Raw genomic sequence first — 27456 nt, 5'->3', positions numbered from 1 at the left:
CGCCTCCGCACCTCACGCTCGAGGTCGAGGCACGCCGCCCGCCGCCCCGCACAACGCCAAGCCCTGATTGGTTCCCCACGCAAGTGGAGGCGGGACCTGCAAAGAGACGCGGCCAATCCGCACCGCGGTGAGCGTCCCCGGGGGATCCCCGCCCGTGCGCGCGGGCGCTATGCGCAGGCACGGCACGGCGGGGCGGGGACGGGACGGCGGAGGGCGCGTGCGTGCGCGCGTGAGGGAGGGAGCGAGCGAGCGAGCGAGCGACCGGGCGCCGGGAGCTGGGCTGGGCTGAGCGGAGCGGGACTGAGCGGAGCGGAGCTGGGCTGGGCTGGGCTGAGCTGAGCTGAGCTGAGCTGAGCCGAGCCGAGCCGAGCGCGGCGGCGGCGGCCCGAGCCGCGGGGAGCCGGGCGGTGTCCGTCGCTCCGCGACGCCTCACCCTCGAGCGGGTTTCTCCTCAGGGAGCGTTTCCCTTCCCCACGGCGCGGACAGGAGCCCCCATCCCTTCCGCCGCCCCTCAGGCAAAGCCCCCTCAGCTCTCCGGGCAGCGCCTCGCCGCCCTCAGCCCGCCTCTCCTGCCATGGCTCTCTGCCGCCGCCTGGCCCGGCTGGCCGCTCACCTGCAGGACCCGCGGAAAGTGGCCGCCTTCCAGCGGCTCTGCGGGGTGGAGGGGCCTTCGGGCTGGGCCGCCGCGGAGCAGCGAGCCGGGGGCCGGGGAGCGGTGGTTAACGGCGCCCCCCCGGGCGCAGAGCAGGCGGGCGGGCAGAGGCATCCTGCCGGGAACGGGACGGTGCCCGGCGGCGCGGGGTCCCCGCAGCGCTGGAGGAGGAGGCCGCGGCGCAACTCGCTCACGGAGGAGGACGGCAGCCAGGAGTTCACCACCCGCAGCCGCTTCCTCTACTATCTGTTCAGCCTGGGCACGGAGTTGGGCAACGAGCTCTTCTACATCCTCTTCTTCCCCTTCTGCATCTGGAACTTGGACGCCTGGCTGGGCCGGAGGCTGATCATCATCTGGGTGTGGGTGATGTACGTGGGGCAGTGCACCAAGGACGTGATCCGCTGGCCGCGGCCCGCCTCCCCGCCCGTGGTGAAGCTGGAAGTGTTCTACAACTCGGAGTACAGCATGCCCTCCACCCACGCCATGTCGGGCACCGCCATCCCCCTGGCGCTCCTGCTGCTCAGCTACGGCCGCTGGCAGGTAACACTTCGCCGTGTGTTTTCCAGCCCCGGAGTGTCAGGCTATGACAGACTTGGTTTCTTTTTGGGGAGGAGAGAGAGGGGCTGAGTTTGGGTAAAATGTGAAATCCGTGCCTTTTTTCCTTGCCACCCCACATCCCTTTAAAAAAAAAAGTATTTTTTTATATGATCCAAACGAGTGCTTAGGTAACAAGAGTTGTTTTAATCTGTCTTTTGAATGGAAATTCTGCTGACTTTGTGCGTGCGTAGCTCAGCACACATTAAAAGTCCACTTTATCATCCTGGTTTTTGTTTGTTTTTTCCAATTTATTTCTTATACGGTGAATGCTTTGCACAAAGTTTGGATAGGAATCTGATGTTTTCACAGGCGTTTGGTTTTACTGACTGAGAATCTGGTGGAGGGCCAGGGACTTTTTGCTGATCCTTCTTTGCTTTGAGTCACTTTGCAGCTTTAGCTTTTTCTTTAACACTGTTTTTAGTTTCATTACCCACAAACTGGAAATTATTTGTCTTTTGAGGAGTACGTATCCTTTCAGATGGTTTTACAACTATTAATGTGGTAATAATTAGCAGGAACTGATAATCTCTGGTCTTTTCAGCACCTTCATTTAGCAAAATCTTAAAATCTGCCTATTGCTCTTTTGGGTCAATAGATTGAGTTAAAATAACACCGTTGATCATCTGGTTCATGCAAACTGTGGCATGGGCTTTGGAGTTTGCTGTTGGCAGCATGGGCGACATAAGAACTCCAAGGAAAGTACAACACGTATTCAGCTCTCTAAATCACTGCACCAGTTTCAGTAGTAAATGAGGGAGAAGTCTTTCCCAGGCAAAAATATTAAGTATTGGGTTTTGTGGGCGCTGTGTGTAATGTTGAAGAAGTTACCCAGTAAGTCTACTCTTAAGTTGTTAATGTTTACAAATTCTTATTATAATACCTGCCTAATTTAAGCCAAATGTATGGCATCTTAGTAAGGTGAACTCTCTTTCTGGCTTTATGCAGGGGCTGAGCTCTTCCCAGTTAGTGTTAACAATCAGCAGTTGTTTGCTGTCACAGTGTGACACCGTGTGCCTCTATCTCAGCATATAGAATGGCTGCCCGAACAGAAAGAGATAGTTGAAGGTTAGAGGTTGTATTTGGCCTCTTTTTTAATCAAAGTTTTTATATCTACTTCTGCAAGGTGATACAGCATGCCCAGAATAAAACTATAAGGGATTCATATTCTTTTCTAGGAAAATGTGAAGTATCACTCTGCTGGAGTTGTACAGGCATCAGATAATGCCATGGTTTATGGGTGTTTGAAATAAATATTTGGAGTTCTGTCACTGAGATGCTTAAAGTCTTCATTTTATATGACTGACTACAGTCTAAATATTTGATTATTACTTGTTAGATGTGTAGGGTTGATGTCAGTTGGAAGAATGAACTGGATTTCTGTTTCTTTGCATGTGAGGAACCTCATTAAGTAGTATCAGTCAATTAGCTTTGCACAGGCTGATGTCATGTGTACAGAGGAGAACCTGGCTTGATTGCTTTTATAGAAACAGCAAACTGACAATGTGTGAAATGGGTTTTTTTGCCAGTGAGCCAAGTTTGATTTCAGTTTGCCAATCCCAAAACTGCAGTATGTGAAATATCATTCTGATTGATTAAGCATATATATAATGAATGCATATCAAGAAATCCTAAACATGCAGCCTGTTATTAATTTAGAACCATGCTTAAGAAATGGAGAAGCAAAGAGTTTGAGTTTTGATTTTAATTCCTTTTTCCTATGAAATGAGTTTGACTAACAGACCTTTCTGAAATCAACTTCTACCATTTCAAAATGTTATTTTAAAAAAATACCCTTTCTAATTTTTAAATGATTTCCAAATATTAATCAAAGGCTAACCTGAGGCATGTTGAATATCTTTTGATTCGCCTCTAAAGAGACTTAAGCTTTCATCTAATGCTTCTGTTCTCTATATTTTACCAGTGTTGAAAGGAAATAGAATCTGTATGACAACTTTTTGTCCTGCTATACTGGAAATAGAGGGTGTTAAAAAAATCTGACCTCAGAACTTTTTGAAAGCTATTAATTTTAAGGGAGCTTGTAAAAACTCTGATTTTTATTTAAGTTGTACCTATTTATCAGTAGATACAGATGGTTAGATTTAAAGTCGTTGGCAAATGTTGGGGTACGGTCTTTGTATATATTTAGTATAAGCAAGCATTACACAGACCCTGATCGTAATGAATCTGCATCTCAGGGCTGTTTGTTCAGAAAAATCATAGTACAGCAAGACTAAGTTTGAATTTAAGCAGACACAGCTACAGCTCTCTGTAGGGACTTCTGTTCTGGAATACAGGTGAATTTAATTGAGTTTGCCACTTTGAAGCTTATACTAAACCAAAGAAAGCCACTCTTGCTCTAAAAGATGTTAACTCCAGTGAGAAAGGAATCACTTTCCTGTATAATTTATTTGGAGTTTGCTTTCATTGGGCTATGACTTCCTCTATTGTGTAATAGTTCTTTTCTGTTAAACAAAGACGATCTGTGAGTCTTGCCCTCAAACAGCATAGAGAACAGAGCGAATCTGCACTTATTTTTCAAAGTATGCCCCAAATTGCCCCTTTAAAAAGAAAAAAATCTGAATTAAATTAGTTTTGCTTTTAACCTGTTGAATTAAGTTTGTGCTTTACTAGTTTTCATTGCCTATCAGCAGCCCTATTACAGTTTTTTTCTTTCATGTAGTATTCAAAAGTATTTTTGTGTGTATGTAGTAAAGCTAAAATATTTGCTTATAAACAAAATTGTTCAAGTAAATTGTTTTCAGAGGTGATGTATTTCTATTAAAGATGATTTTGGCAAATTTTCACAGTTAGAGACTTTGGACATAGGGAATATTCAATGCAATCAACTTTCAGACAGAAACAAATGATATGTTAAGATAATTTTCATCCTATCTAACTGTTCTGTCCATTGTAGAATATGTTTTTTCATTTTCTCCTTGTGTTATGAAAGCTTGCCTGAGACTTTCTGTTGCACTTGCATAATCTTTATGTATTTATTCATTATTGTTAAATCTCAGCAGGGAAAACCACTTCTCACAAAGACACTTCAGTAACCTTGAATTATAAGGCTTGTGCCAAAGACTCATGAGAGTTTAGGAGTGTTGTAGATGTTAGTATTTTTCTGTCTGTCTTTGAAGGTCTGATACACTTGAAAGAGAAGGACAAACACTTAAAAGACAGTGAGATTATAGATCTTGATATGATGTATCATATCATATCCCTTTATCACATTGGGGAAAAACTTTTTTCTATTGAAATATTGGCAGTTTGTGCCAAGCTGGCACTTACAGTGTCCTGAACAGGGAGGAAGAGATGATGTGAACTACTGATTACCTACAAAATCTCCAAAAGCCTAAAGCTGAGACTACAGGGAAAAGTCTTTTTTTAATATTTTATTTGGTTACTTTGAACTGCTGATTTCAAATAGATATCAACACATATTTTATTAGAAACGCTGCTCGAGTTAGGATGGTACCTGAATGTGTCATAACCCTACTGTTTTATTTTGAGGAGGTGAAAAAAAATATTGGTCAGGGAGACAGAAAATAGGCTTTTCTCCCAGAGCTCCTCCAGGATGCAGCCTGACTCTGGCAGTACTGGTTAGGATTAGGAAGTGATGGGTTCACACTCCTTCCTGAGCTCTGCATTAATGAGCTGAGTCAGGAGCTGCTGACTGTCACTGCAGGGCAACGGAGGGACTTTAAGTTGATATTCAGCAGGATCCCAGAGCCTTGATTGATGAGTAACTGGCCTCTGTAACTACATTAACCAACATGGGTGGAATGGGCTTATCTTCTGAAGCAGTTTAAATCACTAAATACGGCAGCATTGTCCTCCCTATGTACTTGTCTGCCAATGTTTTATATGCAAATCTTGTCATCAGCAACTGTCTTTCCACCCCACTGATTATAACAGCAACCTTAATAAGCACTACTGCTAAACCTGCAGTGGAGTGCATCTATTTTGTAATGGCTTATTTGACTGACACACCTAAAAATATTTTTCGGTTTTGGTGCTGTACTTATTCTTGATAGTACCAATTGTGTAAGAATGGCCTGTGGTACTAGGTCAGACACCCTTCCTGAAGTCTTCCATACACACCATCACTTTGATCAACTAAAGCTGATGAATCTAATCAAAAGAGCTGGGTTTGACAGGATCTGTATTGGGATTTCAGAGAAAACTTGATCGTTCTGTGATTCTGATTGACCAATATGAAACCTTACCTCCAGAATTGCCTGCCTTCTCTCTCATTTCAAAAGGCTAGCTTGTCTTAGATCCCCACTGGGAATGGGGAATAACTGGTTATCAGGGTTGGATGAATAGTCTAATCATGACACGACTATACTAAGAATTTTACGGAAAGTGAGCAAATCCTAGTTTTAAGTGTTTGTCTTTGTTGAAAAGCTTGCACTATAAGTAAAATAAATGTAATTATAAAACTGGAAGCTACACATAGGTGGCAATCTCCTCTATACAAAGTCTGTGTGTAAGAGCAAGTACTGCCTGCTTTCAGAAAGAGATGCCTCATCTCTCAGAGAAGTCTGAATGGGTTTTGGCTGAAATATCAAAGTTGTGAAGAAACTTACGCAAAGAGATGTGTGCTTGTAGAGTTGTTTTTCTTTCATGCGTTTCTTAAATAAAGTCTTCTGACATGAGAAGCATTGCTGAAGGGCTGATCTGAAAGCCTAGAATTGCCCACACAATGAAGAGCTCTAGAGAAAGAGAGATGGGAATCTGGAGGGTCAGCACTGGCCTTGTCGTGTGTATTTGAGTTGTGAGGTGACCTCTGTGTTCCTTGTAAATACCTGTAGTTTATTTGAAAAGGAAGCTGGAAAATGTCTGTGGCCTGTTTGGTTCATGTGCTCGGTTTGAGAAGAGCTTAGCCAGTTCTTACAAATCTCATTGAGGAATCTCTGCCAAGGGTGTGCAGCAGCCTGTCCTATCAAAATGGCATTAAATATATTTTTCAGGTTTGTGTAAGCAAATATTTAATATAAAGGATCTTGGGGGAATATGTAAGAACAAATCCTATACAGTTAGATGCAGAGTTTTTGGTGATGAATGGATTCAAAGGAAATACTTCTGAAGCATTATTCTTTTCTTAGTGGACTGAACACATGTAAATCACTCCTCATACTTTCAAAAAGGGTGTGGTGATTAAATCTGGGAAAACTTCAGTTTGCACAAAAACTATTTTTCAGGTGTTGGGGGCATAAGCTGAGCAAGCTGTAGGTGATTCTTGTTGGGTGCATTCAGAGAGGGATTCATTACTATTATTTGTAATGACTGCAAAAATAAAGTAACAGGCTCTAGTTCCTATTGTAATTCTTTAATTTCTTTTCAAATGATATGTAGCAGAAAATTAAAACTTTTAACTCCCTGCAGGGTTGGCATTGAAATAATTATCTTGGGTTCTAAAGAAGGAATTCTCGTAATGATATGTAGCACTCAAATTTTTTATGCTTTTTGATGTTGAGGTTGGTCAGTGGAAGAAAGAAGGAAATAATTGATAAATGTAGCTTAACCGGTGTTATTTACCACTTGGCCTCTTTGGAAAGGCAGGTTTTTGTCTGTTTAGTTTTCCTAAAATGACGCACAAGTGGCCTTTCCTTTTTAGTCACCCTATCCTCTTCTCCCTTCTGCTCCTTGCAGAAAGTCATTTGTATGCTGTGCTTTTCATACACATCTGCCCAAGCAGTGTCTCAGAGGTATTCCTGTAAAGATTGATTGTAGCTTTTCATATGACTATTGACAATACCTAGCCCAAATATCTTATTAAAAGCATGATGCTGCAAGTGCTGCTTGGATTCTTTCAGTGAATTCTGGCCCTAAATAATTGTCTCAAACTCCAGTTGAACTTCTGAGTTTTTGTGTGATTAAAAAAAAACCATTGAGTAATACTGTAGGACACTGAAAATATTAGGAAATCAGTTAGGAACCATTTGTGGATGCTGGAAATTTCTTTAGTGTAGAATATGCTTTAAAAAAGTAAATAAATGAGGAGGTAGAGTGTGTTTTAAGAATGTTCCATTATGAAGGAGAATTTTCTGACCTAGGTCAAAGCTTTTAGGGCAGATTGTTTCCTTATGAGCATTTTTAAACAATAGTTGTGTTATTAAGACTCTTGGCAAAATGTCAGATTGAGGGGAGAGAGGAGTATAGGCACTTGAGGGAAACATTTTCTTTGTGATCCAGTCAGAAGCTTGCAAGACAGTTTCGGAGGGTGTAATTGAACAAAATGGGAAAGTCCCATTAAAAATATAGGCCATCAAATTCCCAAAGACTTACTGGGAGTAGTTTCACTGCGATTTTCCAAATGTCACCAATTTAATTCAGTTTAATTGATTAAAACTGATTCTGGATACAGGAATAAAATTGAGACCTGTGAGAAGATAAGTAGTCTACTCAATCAGCGTTATTCCTAGCTTTAACTTGTTATGTGAATTCAAGAAATCAATTAACCTTTTCTTTTTTTTTTTTTCCTAAATAACACGTTTGGTGATCTGTCCCTTAGTCGTATGCATCAAGACTGGGACACTTTTCTTAACGGATATGATGCCTTCGAAGAAACACATTCATTCAAATATTTAAAAGCCATAATGTCAACAAAAGTATCTTTTTCATCTATGTGTTGCATTTGTCTCTTCAATCTCTGCCTTGTCAATTCAATCTTCTTCCACTTCAGCTTCTAATACTGTGTTTGTACTACATGCTTATGCATATTATCAAAGTTTTATCCTGGCCTTCGCAAAAATATTTGTGCAAGCTGGATATCAATGATTAGTATGGATATCAATGAATAGTATGAACATGGGGTACTTTTCTCAAGGTGAAAAATGCCAGGTTAACATTGGGTTTGAGTCAACATGTGATTTTGAAGTGCAGATTGGGTTCTGTGTGACCGTCTTTATTTTTGTATAAAGTTAAGATTTTGAATTCACAACTTGTGGTTTTTAATTTAGAAAAAAAAATATATATATATATATATATGCAGTTCAATAAATACACCTTACACTCAAAATCATTGGGGTGGCATGGTAGCTATGGAGGCATAATGAGTTTTTCAGGTTATACGTATGATGATCTTAATTGAGGGCGAGGAGCGAGAGTTCAAGATGCTTCTGTCTAAAACAGGCTGCTCCTAAATATCTGACTCTAAGTGATTTGGAGTGTGGTCAAGAATGAAGACATGGAAATTCTGTTATCAGAAAGAACAAGCTGAGAGAATGAAACCCGGTTTTTATGTTCACCTCTGCCAGCTGTGATCTCTGACCTTTCAGACCCTCATCTGTGAGGAGATAAGATGCCCATCTGCCTTCTGATGCCTGAATGAGCAAGAATAGCAATGAATTTGGGGAAGAGAACTTGTGATCTTGTGTCCTTTGTGCCTCTGTGGGTCTAATTTGGCATGCAAAAAGCTGTGGGACTAAAGCTGCTGGAATTCAGCAGTCTTGATTATGTATCTTTCATTTAAGTACAGACTGTCAGTGAGTCTGTATACAACTATTTAGAAAGTTTATAACTCACAGGTAGTTGATAACTGCTAATTTTCAAATTTGTGAATGCAGTATTTTCCAAAATAAAAGCAAACAAGAATAATGTGTGCTTATGGCTTTCTTCTGTGAAAGCCTGAGATTAGTTTATATTAAAGTTTTCGCATTAATCTTTCATAAAATGTGCCTGTTTCAAGTAGAAAACGTAGTGAAAGCTGTTTGTTAGTTGTTTTGTTTGCTTGTGGTTTTTGTTTGGTCTGTGGTTTTTGTTGTTTTTTTTGTTCGAAGATTCATTTGCGATCAGAAAGGAAGTTTTGTGAAATCCACTATTATTGTAAAGCAGGGCTGATAACAAATTCTAATAGTCTTAGGGCACTATACTGATATTATAGAAGATGTTTTTGTGTTCAAGGAGGTTTTGTCTGCCTAAGCAGTGGGAGGTTATGGATACTTACAGCCACAGTATTACCACTGTATATATGCAAAATATTAATACATACAGGCATTTAGAAAATGCCCGCTAGTGCCTCTGTATGCATAATTTTCAGACAATAATTTGGGATTAAATTTGTGGCATCAGCTTTTTTTTTAATATATATAAGGATCAAGGTGATGTCCTCTGGTGTTGTAACTTGGCATGCTGCTGAGCCGTCTTCCTGCTGAGCTACAAGGTGTGTGGGAGTGAGTTCAGTCACCTGGGACTGTGGGAGGGCTTAGTCACCTTGTACACTTATACTGACATGTAAGGACATAATAAGTGGTTGCTTTATCACCTCAAGGCAGATTTAAAGCAAGTGCTACCAGGTGGGTGTTCTAGGAATTCTCGAACCCAGTGGCTGCTTTTAAAAGGTATGAGTGAAAACGGGAAAGGGGGCGGAAGGATATTGTGCTTTATTTGTGTTGAAGTAGGGGGGTTGTTCTGCTTGATTTCTGCTACAGTCTAAGGAGGCCAGTGAACTGTGCGTCCCAGAGGGTACCTGCAGCCTTACGATGCTCTGCGGGTGGATACTGGCGTTGTGCAAAAAAAATCAGATTGGTTATGTGGGCAGTGCAGGGAGGTATGGATGTAACATGGGAAGGAACCAGGACAGATGAAGGTTAAAACCTTCTTTATATCAAATTTTATTGCCTGTATTTTACATAAAGATGTGTTTATCTGAACTGATAGTTATTTTACTGACTGATAAGTAGGCTTCAAATATAAACTGGCAGTTGTCTAAGTGTACTGATTACATATTTGGATCATAAAGGAGAATGGTTTGGATGGGAACTAATCACAGAAATCAGTTTAACTGTTGTGTCGTGCAATATTATTCCAGGGGAAATGAAAATAATTGTTTTAATCTTCCACTTTTTTATAGTGGATTAAATACAATACAACTAGGTATACTTTGTGAGTAAGCTCTCTTGGGTGTAAAGAAACTGGGTTTAGCACTTCTGTGATTATTATTATCATGCATTAAAAATACCATAAATCAGCATGTACCTAATACTGCAGACACGTTTGTGGACAGGTCATGCTAAAGCTATTCAGTAAGAATAATTTGTCTGGGTTTAAGTTAAAAATTCTTCATTACTTTAAGAATATATGAATCAGGGTTAGATGTATGATTGGCTTTTTATTTGAGACACAACAGGGAAGTGTTTGGGCTCTGGGATACAGATGCTTTGCTACAGAGGAGCTAAACTAGCCAGTGTTTTCAGATGTTTTAATGGGTTTATTCTCAATACTACGAAAAGCAGAGTGAGATATGACAGAACCAGATACTGTTTACAAAATTTTCTTCAAAGTTGAAGTTTCTCTAATAGTTTTCTTTTTCCCCAAACACCACTCCCTTAAGAGTTCCTGAGAGCAAGAATTTCATTTCCAGAATTTATCCTACCCTTCCTGCTGTTTACAATGACCTGCCCAGGACTCCTAAAACACAACTCCTCACATACACCTTTTCTGTTGTACTCCTGGTTCTTATGGCCTTGCTTTTCAGCTGCTCCAACTTCTTCTCCCTCCCAATCCCCATTTCTTACCCACAGTATCCTTAACTGCAGAGCCTGGCACTTTGGTGATATTCCTGCTAAATCTCCAGCTTCTGTTTCTGTCAGGTATTGCAGAAATGCAGGAAAAGTCTTTATTTATTAAAGAAAGGCCTTACTTGACCGGAGCCTGGAAACACAAAAGATATGTGCCAGGAAACAAGAATGGACGTATGGTATTGAGTCATGGGCAAAATCATTTGAGACTTTTGACACACACGTGAACACACACGAGCACATTCTGCCACCCAGTAATTGTGATGCTATTGAATTTTCTGGTCAGGAGGTTTGCATAGCAAATCTTCCCTCGCTAGTCTCTGACAAACAAGAAGTCCATCTTCCCAGACTTACATCTTGCAGAGTATGTAAAGAAGTACTAGAAGCTACTCTTCAGAGAATATCAGGTATACCTGTCCCTGTAAACAGCATTTCTGCTTGGGTCACCTCTGGGGAATAGTGGAGCAGCACTGGGCAGGGAGACTGTGGCTTGAGTGTCTTCTGGTGCAAGTGGCGTTGCTTTTACCTTGAGATCGATGGAAATGATGGTAGAGGCACAATGGGGGTGAGTGATGAGGCTGCACTTGTGTTCTGGGGGTGTAACGTGGGGTGCAAGGATTGTTTTTGTGGCTGCTGTAACAGTGTCAGCATCCGATAGCTCTGCAGTCGTGTCTTGAGTATGACCTAGTTACTGGTGTATTGCCCATTATTACCGTAATTCTGAAAGGCATCAAACTGAATTGGCTCCTTCATCATTTCATTTAGAAATGAATCATTAAGTACATAATTTTGTTTAGGTACAATTTATAGATGAATGCAGTAGAAGCAAAGACAAATATTGCTAAAGGAATTAGAGTTTAAACTAGATATAACACAACTGTGAGCTAGGCATTTAGAATTGATTTTAACGTGAAATCTGTTTCTTATGTAAAACATAAGCTTCCTGATTTTCTATTAGAGAAAATTATTTTAGGTTTGTCATGTTAACATGGTCCTGGAGCTGAGAATTCAAAGAATGTTGGATTAATGCAGAAGACCTTCCACTGAAAGACTGATTTGGAAGCTTGTCAATCTGTTAAGTGGCCTTCACAGAGGACATTTAACTTTCTCCAATCAGATTAAAGATACTTTCTCTGATTTGTTGGATATTGTACCTATATAAGGAGCAAGGGAAAGGGCAGAAAAACTGCCTGTAATCCTTAGTTTTTATTCTGAGATTCAAGTACATCTAGACTGCCTGTTTATATGGAAAATGTTTATCATTGCCTTCATGTAGGAAGTGAAGCAATTTTGGAAACATGCCATTTTGTCTTGTGACTGCTTCTTTTATAGAATAATTATTTTTAATACTGAAAAAAGGAAGCCGTGTCCTGCCTTGTACAGCACTTTGCAATATTGTAGTGGGGAAAGTGTTTCTTACTGTGCTGCAAGATGTGAATTAGCATACTTTCATTTGAAAGCTATAAAAGTTGCACATGCTGATGCGTGCTTATTAAAACAAAGTATTATGTTTGCTCCTGGTAAACAGTCCTTAGTAATAAAGGATCTACTAGAAGATGGAAGTCATTGGAAATAATTATTTCATGTTTTAGTTTAATAAGCATGGATTGTTAGAGGAAATTTATATGAGTTTCTAGGGAACAAAAAAGATTACTGTTTTAGGAGCGTCATACTGATACTCAGATTGAGTCAAGGATTGCAGAAACTTGAAAACAGTGTGTAAGGAATTGAATTGATTTGTAAATAATTGTGAGTTCTTCCTTTTCAGGAGAAAGGTGAAGCTTCTAGATTCTGCCTGGATAATTGTTAACTATCCTAGCATATTATGTAGCTGCCTCACCCAGTGTAAACTGTTCCACAAGGCTTGTCTCTGCCCATATTGCCAATTTAGGATATCGTAACATGGCAAGACTTAACTGCTGCAGAGTTCTATTGACTTTTTATAGCTTTGTCTGAAAAGACATGACGAATGCCCTGAAATTCATATATCCTGAATGTAAAGGAAGAGGACAAGGGAATAATTGAAAAAGTTTGACTTAATAATATTTTGATTTTATGAAAAGTGGACTTACTCGAGGTGGTCTAATAGGCTTGGGTAGGCTAGGGCAAGGAAAACGTTAAGCATAAGCAGCATTAATTGGAATTAATTGTAGAATTCTTATAAAGTGATTTTTTTGTCTGTTTTCCAAATTCTAATACCATCTCTCCATCTTTTTCCCCTACCAGTATCCCCTTATGTTTGGACTGATCCTTGCATTCTGCTGGTGTTCTTTGGTTTGCTGTAGTCGAATTTATATGGGAATGCATTCAATTTTGGTAAGAAAATATTCCTACTAAACTTTTAAATGATGCTCTGATTTCATACACTTCCATCACACTGAAGTTTTTACAGTGCATTAATTGTATATAGATTTTTTTTTTTAATTTCTTATAGGAACAGAATACGTATATTTCTTCATCAGAGAAATTGATACAATAGCCAAAAGTGGATGTCAATCTTCTGTTAATTTATATTCTTCTTTCACAAACACAGCCCACAGTTGAGATTTAGCTGATGTTTAATAGCAGTTTTAGTGCAGAAATTGATGACTGCACTAAGGTGTAGAGTAACTTTTCTTCTATGGAGTAGAAATAATTTTGCAGGATGAGAGAGTGGCTGTTGATGTCCAGTTGGGTTCCATGTCAGCTACTCAAAGCACCTGCATTTTGGAGTGCCATGCTAAATGCTAGGGTTTCACTTACCAAAGTTTATAAAGAACCAAATAACAAAGTTGTCATCTTTGAAAACCAGATTTTTTTATTAAAAAGGATTAAGGAAAAAAAATCGAACAAACACAAATGCATGCAGTGTAAAAATGGGAAAACAAGAACACTACAAAACGGTAACCGGAACGTAAGACCACAAATAAAGATGGCTAAAGAGGTTTTTGAGGATCACTTCTTCAAGAAAGGCTGATAGACAGAAACCAGCAAGCCTGGAAGTGAATAGCACAGCTGGTAGACGAGCACAGTCTAAAAGGAGCATGTGAAAATAAGGCAGCTCAGACAAGCTGAATGACACGTTTGCATCAGTGATTTGGTGGCTTCCCAAATCAGAGCCGCTTGTGTGGAGGACGATGGCATGAACTCATATTTCAGCTGATAGGTAACGTCGTAGAACAAAGTCACACGTCAAATAGCAATGCAACAAGGTTATTCAGCATTTTCCTATCTGAATTCTCCATAGTTTTTGAGCGAATACAATTAACCATGTGTTAGCCTGTAATAGAAGTCAACCTTGGTGCCTAACATGGGGGCAGGTACGGTGGCAAATAGCAAAAGGTTGTATTGGTTGCTTCTGAAATAAGCAAGTTTGACTTTCATATCAGGCAATTGTATTAGAGCTTTTATCAAGCATTCAATTAGTGGAAGTGAATAAAAATGATTCATTGAAGGTGGAGCAATACAAATACTGCTGACAAAAGTCCCACCTCCTGGCTTATATGGAAAAATTGATGAGTACGCGAATGAAGGTGGTCTGGTTTCTAGTGCTTGGATTTCTAGAAAGCTTTCAAGAAATTCCCTCTCAACAACTAAAGGTGACTAAAGCTTCAGATAATTCTGTGAAACTGAGTGAATAATCAATGGTAACTGAAATTTAGTGATAAATATAAAAATAATGAAAAGTAACCTTTTAAGAAAAGACATTTTGAAAACGATAAAACTGAAAGCCAAATATGTAGCCACAGAAGTTACCCCTTTGTCTCCTTTAGTAGTTGGAAACAGTTCTCCATCCTTGCAGTGTTGTTAATTCTGAAGCTGAAGTGGAAAGACTCAACCTCGTTAATGTTTATAAATATGTAAAGGGTGAGTGTCAGGAGGATGGAGCCAGGCTTTTCTCGGTGACAACCAATGATAGGATAAGGGGCAATGGGTGCAAACTGGAACACAGAAGGTTCCTCTTAAATTTGAGAAGAAACTTCTTCTCAGTGAGGGTGACAGAACACTGGACCAGGCTGCCCAGGGAGGTTGTGGAGTCTCCTTCTCTGGAGACATTCAAATCCGCCTGGACACCTTCCTGTGTAACCTCATCTGGGTGTTCCTGCTCCGGCAGGGGGATTGGACTGGATGAGCTTTCGAGGTCCCTCCAGTCCCCAACATTCTGTGATTCTGTGACTAAGCTGCTCTAAGGCTGAGCTGCAGCAGTCCTCACACTGCTGCTGCCAGTGTGCTTGCGTGTTGGCACCCGCGCGCTTGGATCTGCTGTTGAGCTGTTCCAGCAGACTAAGCTGGCAGAACTGAATTAGCCAGGCCAGCTTTGTGCTGACTGTAGGCTGGAATGCCCCGGTTCTGGACACGGACTGTTGTTGCCAGCCCGTGCAATCACAGAAGAATCATAGATTATTTTGGGACAAAAGGGACCTTCAAAGCTCATCCAGTGCCACCCCTGCCATGAGCAGGGACATCTTCACCAGATCAGGTTGCTCGGAGCCCCATCCAGCCTGGCCTGGGATGTCCCCAGGGATGGTTCATCCACCACCTCTCTGGGCAACCTGGGCCAGTGCTTCAGCAGCCTCAGTGTAAAAAGTATCTTCCTTATATCAAGTTTGAATGTACCCTCTTGTAGTTTAATACCATTACCCCTTGACCTATCGCAACAGGCCCTGTTATAAAGTCTGTAGATCTACAATTTTTTTCGATCACGGATCATTTGATCATAACTTCATTTGTGATCATGACTATTCTAGATCTGATTATGATGCAGGTGTCCCGTTAATAGGGGATCAAATGCAATTCCTTACTTTAACATAAAAAAGATTTAATATTGTACAGTAAATGAGAAAATATGTTAATCCACAAGTCTCTTTTAGCAACAGAGCAACTAGGCTTGTCTGCATGCTAATGTAACTTAAATTATTTTTTAAAATAGTTATTGCACTGAAATTGCATCTTTCTCTCTCTCTTCAACAGGATGTTATTGCTGGATTTCTGTATGCTATTCTTATCCTGGTTGTCTTCCATCCCGTTGTGGACCAGATTGATAACTTCAACTTAACTTACAAATATGCACCCTTAATTATCATAAGTCTCCATTTGGCCCTGGGCATCTTCTCTTTTACTCTGGACACCTGGAGCACATCCCGAGGAGACACAGCTCAGATTCTGGGCTGTGGTGCTGGAGTAGCCTGTGGCTCTCACGTTAACTACATGATGGGTCTGCAGCTTGATCCTCCTCCTGAAACCTTACCGTTATCTCTTTCCTCTCTCACTGTGACTGTGTTTGGAAAAGCCATATTGCGGTTGTTGATTGGAGTAATAGTTCTGTTGTTAACAAAAGTAGCCATGAAAAAAGCCACTATTCCACTGGCATGTAAGATATTTTGCATACCACATGACGATGTTCGGAAAGCAAGACAACGCATGGAAGTTGAGCTTCCCTATCGCTATATTACCTATGGAATGGTAGGGTTCTCCCTCATGTTTATTGTTCCTTGCCTTTTCCATTTTATTGGTCTCTCTTGATGCAGTTTTATCATTTTAAATAGGAAGAGGAGAGCTAGTTGCTTTTTGACGAGGTGCACTAGTTTGCTAAGGGAAGGCCAGTGAGCTCGGCTTTGGCAGGGACTTCACTTTAACAGCAATATGTAGCAGGCAAAGCATTTAAAGAGCTTCGCACATCTTTGGGGATGGTATGGGGCCAGAAGTCAAATATCAGTCCACGAGAAGTGCTGAGCTCTATAAATGCCACGTCTGGACTTACTGCTGTAACAAAGTCTGTGTGTATGTGAGATGCAATGAATGTATCTGGAATGTCTGTCATACTGCACCTCTCTACACTGATATTTTAACAAGTATGTCTGACAGCTCATCAGAAAGCTCCATTCATGATCTGTATGCCATTTCATAGTAATTTATTCAAGTTGTTGGACCATAGACTGCTAAATTTGCTTTCCTCTTATTTCCCCAAGCCCTGCTTCAAGATGTTTCAGCTAATAGGCATTTCTAACGGACCAAACTACGTTGAATTTTTCTAAAGAACAAACAGAAGCCTTTTTCTTTAGTCCCCTCTACAGGATTGGCATTGGTAGATATCACTAGAGTATATATGATTCAGGTACTGTATTTTATGGTTTAATAACTGTGCCTTTCTGTTGCTAAATTAAGAAATGCCATATATACTGTGATGTAAAAATGCCTGATTTTATTTAAAATACTACATAGTTAGGCAGATATTTTTAAATGTTAGATTGTCCACATTGCTGGCATGGTTCTAGTTAATGGGAATATTCAGTTTAGCCTGATCAAAACTGCATAAGTGAAATGACCCAAGAATCACATCCTTTAGCTCAAGATGTGGTAAATGGACAAGAATCCCTTTTGTATGTATTTTTAATGTGTATTGTAAGTAACTGGAAGAGGATCTATTTTTCTGGAGATTGTTTATACTGTGGACAGATATTCAAAATTAATTACCTAAACATATAAACAATAAAACTACCCCATTCTGCAAAGAAATGGGCCTGATTTATTATTCCAAGCTAATTTAGAAAGACCATTGTTTTTAGGTATTGGTTAGAAAATATAATACTTATTCTGGGAAAAATATATGTATTTTTATGCATTAACATACTATATTTAAAGGTGATAATCGCTTTTACCCTATTTAGATAGCTAGAAGACAATATAATAATAATAATTAACTTTTTAATCACTCTGATGGGCAGGTGGTGAGCAGTCAGGACAGTACAGTCAATGCATAAATGATTCGTGCATATCTCAATTTTACTGAATTATTATGCACTTTTCAGCTTTTCATGATCCTTTTTCCAGTGATGAGTAGAATATGACCCTTGAACTGTAATTTCATGTGCCCTCCTTGTCTTTCATTTTGTCCGTGTTAATGTGTTGCCCAATCTGTTCTTACCACGTCAAAAACTGTCATATTGCAGCAAAAACTGTCTTATTGTTCAGCCAGACATGAATTATTCAGTTTCGTATTGTACATTTTTTTCCAGAAAAACATAGTTTGGTTGGGAAGTACAGTGGTTAGATAGAATACAAAACTTACAGGTTTGTAAACAGTATTTGGAGTTGGGAGGTTTTTGTATTGGAGTTTATATCTCCAAACTGGTAATATGTAAATTAACAAAATTAACTTTGTGTCTCTTTCCTCAAAGCAGTGGAAGTTGTGGTACCCCGGCATTAGGTGATGTGAAAAGAGAACTTTTCTGATGCATTTCTTCAGTGCATTCAGAACGCACTGCTATGAATGTATTCAAACTGATGTATTCAGAATTGATAGCGTGTTAAACAACTAGAGAAAAGACCTTCCTTAGAAGAAAATGGTTACCTTGTTTCAGTGCACATTTCTGGATTATATTTTAAAATCTGTTCTTCTCTTGCAGTTTTCATGCTGAATGTGCAGTAGAAGGTAAATTGATGTGCAAGGTTTTGAGGGAGGGATTTCCACTGGTTTGGCTTTGCACACTAAGGTCATAAATAAATAGCTGGGGGGAATGTACACAACATGCCTTACATTTAAAGCCTAAGCCAGTGAGGTAGTTCCAATTATATTAAATTAGTCTGAGGACTGGTGAAAATAATAGGATAACTTCCTGTGAAATTTAGGGCATATTCTCCTTAAACATCCTGGCTTTACAGCTTGTAGCAAGAGTGTTTAAATTCTAGCACAGAAGGGACAAGGTGAGCAAAACTAATTTTTTAAGGTACGTATTTGACTTCTAGGAACTGCAAGTTTACAGCCTCAGAGTAGTTTTAAAGCTGCCTTTTCTAGCTGTGCTTGCTCTGTTTTGCTTATAATGGAGAAGAAAAATTACTGTGGAAGATCTAGAATGGGTGAAAAAATCATATGCAGGTAGGGCTTTCAATAGGCTAAGGATAATTGCACTGTAGTTTATTCTATTGTTACTCATGAATATATATTTTCTATTTTTATACATTACATTGGGTAACTTCAAAATGTCGTGTTCCATAGATCGCATAGTCTAGTACACAGGAAAATGTGTATCAGAATGTTTATATAGCACCTTTACAACCCTGTCTCTAAGACTGCGGCTGCTTCACTGAAGTTTACATGGAAAAAGTTTTACTGGTCTCTTTTCATGTTTTATAAGGGCCTAGGCTCAATAGGGCAGTTTAGCACAATATATCATGCAATATGAATACTGCTATGGAATAAAGAATAGCAGACATGCAAAAAAATTTAAAAATCCAACTTAAATATGTGTATTTTAGTATTTTTTTGTTTAATAATAAGTTAAGATTCCTTCCAGTCAGGCATAACAAAACAGCAGGTAAACTGGAGCACTTTTTTGCCCTAAGCTATTCCTAGAGTTGAACATGAAAAACGTTTCTAGTATGAGCATCAGCTGGTACCAAATTACTTATAAGTAAATTTAACATAGCTTTAAAAGGTAGTTAAATGTCTTTTCAGAAGGACAACACAATTGAAACCTTTCATGCCGTGGTGCAAAACCACATTCATATGGCAGCGCTAATGAACTGCCTCAGTTCCAGTTTGTATAGTCCCGAAAAGAGAAATACTAGTTTATAGAAGCAGATCTAGATACACATGTATTACAAAAAGCTACGAGTTAAATTTGTCTTATTTGATTACTGTATGAAATAAAACCTGAAACTAACTGTCACATAGAGTGGAATTTGGCATGAAATTCTGTTTTCCAAGAGGCTGAAGAGACTCAAATTAGTCTTAGACTGCCTTAAACATAGTAGCAGGATTTGTTGCTGACCTGGCCCTCAAGCAGGGCTGACATTTTTATTGTATCTTGGGTAAATTTTAGGATTTACTATTTAAAAAAAAAAAAATATTAAAAAATAAAAAAAGGTTTCATGTTTATAAAAAAGCTGTTACTTTTGCTTCCTATACTATGAAGTGGGGTTGAAGCATCTTTGTCCTGTGTGATCACCAATAAAGCTCTTCAGCCTCTGATCACATTTGCCTTACCACGCACATTGCAAATGGGGGGAGGTGGCGAAGCTATTTGAAGACAAATTGGCAAATCAAAGGGAGCTGTATTTTTTTAATTTACTTCAGTTTATGTACAGCTTTTCTCCTTATAAAAAAAAAGAAAAAAGACGTGTTTCTCTTAAAATGTGATGTGTGCTGTTTGTGGTATTTGTGTGTGGGGGTTGTTTTTTGTTGTAGTTTTTTGGTTTCTTTTTTTTTTTTTTACCAGAATAGTGTTATATTGTCTGGATTTTAAAAGCTATTACATTTTCCGTTGCTACGAGTTTTGATTTCTGCTTTTGGGGGTTTTTTTACTCCATTTCTTGCTTATTTCCCAGGGAGTGTCCTGAACTTTTTGTAAGCAATTGCTACTTAGGCGAAGATTATAATTTTGAACTTGTAAATACTTAAGGGCTGTTAATAGCAGTGAGCTGCTCGAATACACAAAAACAAACCCTGCATGCTGTAAGTAAATACATCTGTTGTGCTAAAAATTGTTTCAGTATTTGCTTTCTCAATATAAAATTGTGTTGTTTTTTTTTTTCTCCACACGATACATGAGATATTTAATAATTCAGTGGTATAAAGGGGCATTGCTGTCTAACTCCTGTTGATTTTACTGGAGTTCTGCACCAGTTCCTTCTGTATCGCGTTGAAAGTGAGCCCTGAAGGTCACGTCCATGCTCGGACCTGCATCCGAGCGGTGGCTGTGAAGGGCCTCACCTTTTGAGATCTGAGATTGTTCTATTTAAAGTCGTACTTAGCTCAGTTTTTGCAAGATTTTTTGCAAGGGCTTAACTGGGAAGCTGTTTCTCAGCAGCTGGAACTGGCTGTACGTTTGCAAGGCGTAATTGATGCTTTCTCCTCTGTACCATAATTGTGCTGAATGACAAGATCCTAGAATAATGTCAGGAGAGAAAATGATGACAGGAGAATTGATTCTTGGGAGTGTAGTGACTCAACTTGCTGTAATTGATTCTTGGGTGGATTTTTGGTCTAATGTAAAATGTTTCTAGGTTATATCATTTACTGTTACATTCTACAAATGACTTGGAAGAAACTTTGACTTTTCTGTGGGAGGCCATCTCATTGAATGACTTCATACCAGGACTTCATTCTAGTGGAAAGCTTAAGTGGCCTTTTGTTTTGGCAACAATAGATAAACCTATTTTAAAATTTACTGTAAATACCATATTTGTCAAATTAACAGATCAGTTGCGTTGCTAAAGTTGGTTTTCTTTCCGTAATACTTCTTGAAACAAAGGCAAACAAAGGTTAATTTGGAAACAAGATGTGATATAGTGTGATGGAGATGATACGGCTTTTCAGTTGTTCTCTAAAAAGTGAATATCACATGCTGGAATTGAAGCAAATTTAACTATGCATTAGAAAAAAATATTTGCACTCCATTCTGCACCAGAAATAATTTGTGTGTTGCTAAGAGGCCATTTAACAAAATGAAGCAAAGCAGTATGTGCTTGCAGCGTGTAATTAGTAATGGTTCCCGTAGGATCAAAGAAGAATAGGGGGTATGTAGGGGAATGTTACCTTAAAGATATTGACCAGTAAATGTAAATAAAAAGCCCTGTCAAGTTGGAGTATTTTATTAGTCACTAAACTTTGACTAAATTAGTCACTATGTTTTTCCCACAACTTTATTTTTGTTAGAAAGTGCAATGAAAGACAAGGGTGGTATTCCCGAAATGGAAATTAGATCTTAAGACAATTCTAGATATCTAAAGTATCATAACTGCAACAGGTCAGTTCAGGAGCTTGTGACCTGAGGAGCAAGAGCAAAATCTGAGGGGGATTTTGTATTAATGCACTTAAAAGTGATGCCAAAATTTGGCCTGTACTTGATTTATATGAAATCTGTAGTACAATATAGATACATATATATAATATATTGTGTATTGGAGTTTAATTTTTTAATGTATAGATTTTTTTTTTTATTGTTACTGCATTCCCTGATAAAAGCAAGTGTTTGTAAAATACAAAACAGCTTTATCTGTGTAAGGTAAGGCTGTATGTTAGTATTTTGGGAAACAATGCAGTTGTAACCCCCGGTCTGTCAACCTCTTGGATTACTTTATTTAAAAAAAAAAAGGTACTTTCAAATGTAAGCCCTGACTTAATTGAGGATCATATAATGGTTGCTGTATAATAGTGTACAACTGATGTCTTAATAATTAATACATCAGAACTTTTTGTTATTGTTAATAATTTTGTACTCATTGTACACTTTCTGCAGTTGTCAACTAATATTTAAACTCATAATGACTGGTAACTGAAGTGTCTTAACTTCATCTGCAACGAGTGGGTAATAAACTACTGTTGGATTCAGGTGCGTTCTGTCGTCTTTATTCCTTCCAGCGCTCCAGGACACGTGGTTGGACACACAGCACAAGTGTGAAACGCTCATCACAAGAAAACGGGCATTCACATTACTGTATAGCAATAATTGTTACAACAATATTGTCTTTGGAGGTGTGGGGCTTGGATGCAAATGTTTAGGAAAAAGTATGAGGAAATACTGAAATTAGGCTTTTCTTTTTCCACTGCCTTAAAATCTGGACTGTTTTGTTTCATGTACTGAACAATAAAAGAAGCTATTGATCAGAATATTGATCAAAGATTTAAGTTGCATCTTTCTATAGGTTTTGTCACTTGTTGCATACTGATAAATGAATATAGAAACATGCTCTTATTCTGAGAAGAAACTCGCTTTCTAGGAAAGCGCCTGTTGGGGGGAACAAAAGGTTTCACAAGTTCTGGAAGTACCGCAGTTTGGTTTTCCAGCGGATATCTGATTACCTGATGACTGCTTGGACTTACGCTGCAGGTGTAGTTTAATGAGACAGCTCAATCCTTACCTGTCATCAGAATCCTCAGAGAAAACCACCACATGAATGAGTATCCTGTTGGGTCACCTTCCAGTAACTTTGCTCACCTCCCAAATCTGCTTTGAAAATTGGCCAAGTGGAGGTATTTTTCTTCCCGGACAAATGAACATCTACAGGTTTTCGTGGAATGTACGTAGGGAGTATATTTGCATGAGTTTTGCGTAGTAAAGCAGACTAATTGCCGGATACTATTAATTTCAAATGCTGTGAATTTTGCTTTACCATGGTCTCAAGAGGTTTTAAGTGCAATATAATATACAAGTAGCCTTAAATTACTTGGAGAAGTGTAGCAAAAAAAAAATACCAGTATAACTCTTGCTTCCTCTCTTCCTGCAGTTGTACAATGCGCAGTGAGAAGGTTTGAGCGGTTAAATAATGTATCTGAAAAGTATTGCAGAATACACTAGAAGAAGTGGAACTGCTCCTTGAAAGGAAACTTCTATGCTATTTCGAAACCATTTATTGGACACTGTACAGCGTTGCTCCTTGTTTTGCTTTATGTGGAGCTAGTGCACAAAGTTCTACTCGTTACATAAGGTATGAACTCTTATGCTAAGCAAATATTCTACAAGTTATTGAGATTGCTGTGGTTTTTTGGTTTGTTGTTGTTGTTTTTTTATGTCCCACCAAGGCCCTTTTGGCCTTTGTTAGAGCTGTCAAAAATTGAGGTAACCAAGATGTTAATTCCAAGGGCCACAGAAACATATGATCTTTTGGTTATTAGTTTGTTCTATAAGCTTCACGTTACTTTTTAAGAGGCTGAGAAAAAGGAGTAAAAACACCACCACCAACATACATACACAAATACTTGAAGAACCCCAAAAAGGATAAAGTACATGATGAAAGCCTCAAAAAGTGTACTTAAATCACACCTCTTTGGCTAGATCTTTAATTTGTCATTCCACTGATGTTTGTGACTGTTTATGGTCTTTGCTGGGGAAACAAAGATTTATTATAAGGACTCGAGTTGTTACTAAAGCAAAGCTCTGGTCCCTTGCTTCATAAAATGACTCGTAAGTCCTTGGTCTTCCTGATTCTTCATTCTAAATAAAATAATTTTGAAGGGATTTGGAGTGCACATTCCTTCTCTGCTTCAACAGTTGATGGAGCTTAATGATACACTCATGGCAGTTCTAGTTATTACAAGAACGGAAACCAGAAAGGTGTGATTTGAACCCTTTTGATCAACCCATCCTGGCCAGATATTACTGAACTGGTAACTAAGTCTCTATAGACATGAGATTTGTATCTTCTTCATTTACATATTGTGCTTGTTGCTGTTTCTGTGAGCCTGTTAGACCACAAGAGTGGACCAGATGGAGAACTGCATAAACCTTTATAGATACAAAACATGTTTAACAGCCTTTTGACATCAGTTTAGCCATGATTGGCATATAGATTGTCTGATTTGACTTTTTTGCTTGCCAGTTACTTTGCAGAAAGTATCTTGTAGTTAAAAGTTAGTTCCTGCCCGAAAGCTTAAACCGGCAGCGCACTGGGAATTGTCCCCTCCTCCGTTACACGTTTTGTAATAGAGCTTTCCCTGTCCTTTAACCTTAGTCTGTGAAGAATAATTGTTTTTCTTTTCCGAAGGATTTTCTTTTTGCTCCTTCAATTGTCAAATATTTATTACACCCTTTATTATTGACTTAACTGAATGCTTTGGCTTTATACAAGTGACTTATTCCAGCCACGTGCAATAACTTCTCCAGATGGCGTGGCAAATCCTTGGTTTAGAGATGATGTGTGTTTGGTCCAGTATGGAGCAGCCCTTTGTCAGTACAGCTGCTTTTATTTACCTCTGATCTGACCTTCCATCCCCATTCTGGGACTAATACTTTCTTCTGTCCCCACAGCTATTGAACATGGATCACATCCTAAGGAGAAATCTTTTTAAAGTACACAGTAATTCTTTTTGGTACAAGAAAGGATTCTAATTCTGCTACGAATCTGTGGAGTTTGGGTTTTTTCCTCCCCTAAGTGCATATACATTGCAGCAATATGTAGGGCAGCCAAACGTGTTTGCTTAATCTCAAGAGAAAAGTTGCAAACTTCTTTACACTGCCATAAAAATCAGTGAAAAGCTGCTGCTAAAATAGATGCTTCATAATGAAAGTCATTGAAGTTTTGACGGACAAACTCAAGAGAATTTTGTTTCTGTGGATACTATCCTAAATGTGGATATTATCCTAAACTCCTTAGTTCAACAGAACTAAAGCCATTTGTTCTACTCTAGAAAACCCTACAAATTGGTGATAGAAAACACCAAGTCTGCAGGAGGTGGAATTACCTACAACTAGATTCTGATCAGCCTTTCCTGGGTGGGAAAGGAACAATCGTGCGGAGTAAAATTGTAGATGAAAAGAAACAGTTGGGGAGGAAGCTGTGTGTAGCAGAGGTAACATGTTGGCATATGGAGGTGGGAATGGGTACGGGGAGGACATAAGGGATTAAAAGAGGTGTTGGGAAACAGGCTGTAGAAGAAATTGGGAGTTGCAAAGAAAGGACGAGCTGTAAATCCTTTGCCTTTTTCAGAATATCCTTGGGGTTAGGAAAAATATTCCATCTTCATAGTCTTTTAATAACTTTTAAAATTCCTTTTTTTGCCATCCCACGTCGTTTTTTTTTGTCCTCCCCTAGCTGCTATGCAGTTGTATCTGGCTTTACTTTACAGTCAAAAAGGTACTAGTTAGAGTTTCCCAAAGCTGGAGAGTGGGGAGCTGTATTGACTTAGAATTGTGGTCACCTGTTGCGGTAGCTAACGAACAGTCCATCGCCTGTACTAGTTCTAATGCAGTTTGATTCCAGGTATTCTCAGTTTTGAGTTTGTTGATGGATTCAGTTAATCTCCTCAGAATCTTAAAGACAAACAAGTTGTTTTCTGAGAGTTCTTTTCCCCTTAAATGTATACGGCTAATGTGCTGTGATAGCTTAACAAGCATAAGTAGAAAGTATATTAAAGTAGCAGTTGAAGACAAAAAAAATCCTCTGAATTATTTAATCCATCACGTTTTATCATCTCTCCTGCTATGCCAGTAGCCATATCTGGATAATTCCTGCTGTTAAGAATTCAGTCCTTGTGGCTAATCAAGTTCACAACTGCCTTGGGAAGATTGCCAAAAACCCGCCTGTTATGAAGAGTTACTTTGCAATTGCCAATCTGATGCTGTTAGGCAAAGGGAAGTGATCATGTTTGCCTTGTACAGAATGATTACATTTCAGAACAAGGTGACCCAGATTTCTACTAAACCGTAAAGATTTCTAAACTGAAAATGTGGAGAGGCTGTTACCTACGCTTCCACTGTGTACAGCATGTTAATTTTTGGTGATTTACTGATCACAGTATTATTCATGCTGGGATGGCTACTAATTGCTTTGCACTTATTGCTGTGGACTGTAGTGGATCAGTTGCAGACAATGGACCTATAAATTAAATAAAGCTATTACTCAAATAGACATTTGCTGCTTTCAGACCTAGAATATTTGGCCTGATGTTTATATGATAGCGCTGTCTCTGTTATTTTTTAATACGGTTTGAAGGAGTCAAGGTTGCCAACATCTTCAAGACAGCGCTAAAAGTACAAAGTCAACCAGTTTAGCATTCAGGCTGATTTCATAGCAGTGCTAATTAGCACTGCATTGTGCTTGGCCTTGCAACAGCAGTTCTGTTCTTTCTGATGCATTGGCCTTGTGAGGGTATTGTGTTTAGACTCCATGTCAACCAATTTCAACTGAAGTTAGAGGGCCGGCCCCAATTAAAAAGTGTACAGCACATGGAATCTGCCAAATCCATGCTTTTAAGAAATTACCCCCCCTAAAACTCGATAGATGGCAGATTTGAGCTGCCTCATAATGCCTCCTGCGCTGTATTTGGGAACCTCACGTGTTAATGTGTTGGCTTAATCCTGAGGTTCTGGGGAAAAGCCAGGCAGAAGGTAAAGGCTCAAGCAAGGCTGTCCTGTTTAGTCTGTGCACAAATACAAAAAGAACTGACGGTGCTCCTGGTGTACTTTGGGTGCCCTCTGCCACCACTCGGAGGGAAACCTCCTGCTGTAGTGTCCGGTTTGGTCTTTCTGCTTCAGGGAGGAATAAGGGGTCCTTGCCATTAACAAAATTGTCAATTAAAAACAACCAACCTCAAAACAAACCAAAACCAAACAACATCTCAACATGTATACCCGTAGCATGGGTGTTCAGAAAGAGAGGATGATCAGGAAACCAAAAATACCTGTCTGCAGTGTTCTCCCTACCTGAACTACATCTAAAACATCCACTTGGCCATTTAGGGAGAATTACAGGGAACAGCTGGGGAGACTGAGGAGGAGCCTGGAGTGCGTGGCCTAATTTTCTGCTTTCAACAAAATAAAATATAAATACAGTCGTACTCTGTGCAGGTCATGAGAAATTGCAAGCATTGTTACCAATAGCAGCATTATTAAAATGAAGAACAATTTCTTCACTGAAAGGGTTGTCAGGCATTGGAACAGGCTGCCCAGGGAACTGCTTGAATCGCTGTCCCTGGAGCTGCTTAAAAGATGCACAGATGAGGTTCTTAGGGACATGGTTTAGTGACAGTGTGCACAGTTGGGATCAATGATCTTGAGGGTCCTTTCCAATGAAAATGATTCTGTGAATTCCCTCAACAAAGAGATGATGGACACAGCTTTTTTTACTGGAGATGTGGAAAGTCAGCTTAGGTTCTCTGTATTCTGAAGCTGTCAGCTCTGAGATTACTTCTAAAAAATGGTCTCCTCATCCAACAACTTGACTTTACAATCAAAAGATCCTTTTATTGTACCATGTAATTAGAGT

At 39.2% G+C, this 27456-nt stretch overlaps 1 protein-coding gene across 1 annotated transcript; it reads left to right on the top strand.

Moving 5' to 3' along the window:
• The first annotated feature begins 351 nt into the window (after positions 1-351).
• Positions 352-19637, top strand: SGPP1 (sphingosine-1-phosphate phosphatase 1). Its single transcript, XM_021292755.2, has 3 exons — positions 352-1192; positions 13000-13089; positions 15724-19637. The coding sequence occupies exons 1-3, from the start codon at positions 575-577 to the stop codon at positions 16273-16275; spliced, it is 1260 nt and encodes a 419-aa protein (XP_021148430.2). The 5' UTR covers positions 352-574; the 3' UTR covers positions 16276-19637.
• The last annotated feature ends 7819 nt before the right edge of the window (positions 19638-27456 follow it).

The sequence above is a fragment of the Columba livia genome, chromosome 5, assembly GCF_036013475.1.
Source record: "Columba livia isolate bColLiv1 breed racing homer chromosome 5, bColLiv1.pat.W.v2, whole genome shotgun sequence".
NCBI classification, from domain to species: Eukaryota; Metazoa; Chordata; class Aves; order Columbiformes; family Columbidae; genus Columba; species Columba livia.
Note: the sequence above shows the minus strand (reverse complement) of the source record. Positions and strands in the feature narration are given on the sequence as shown.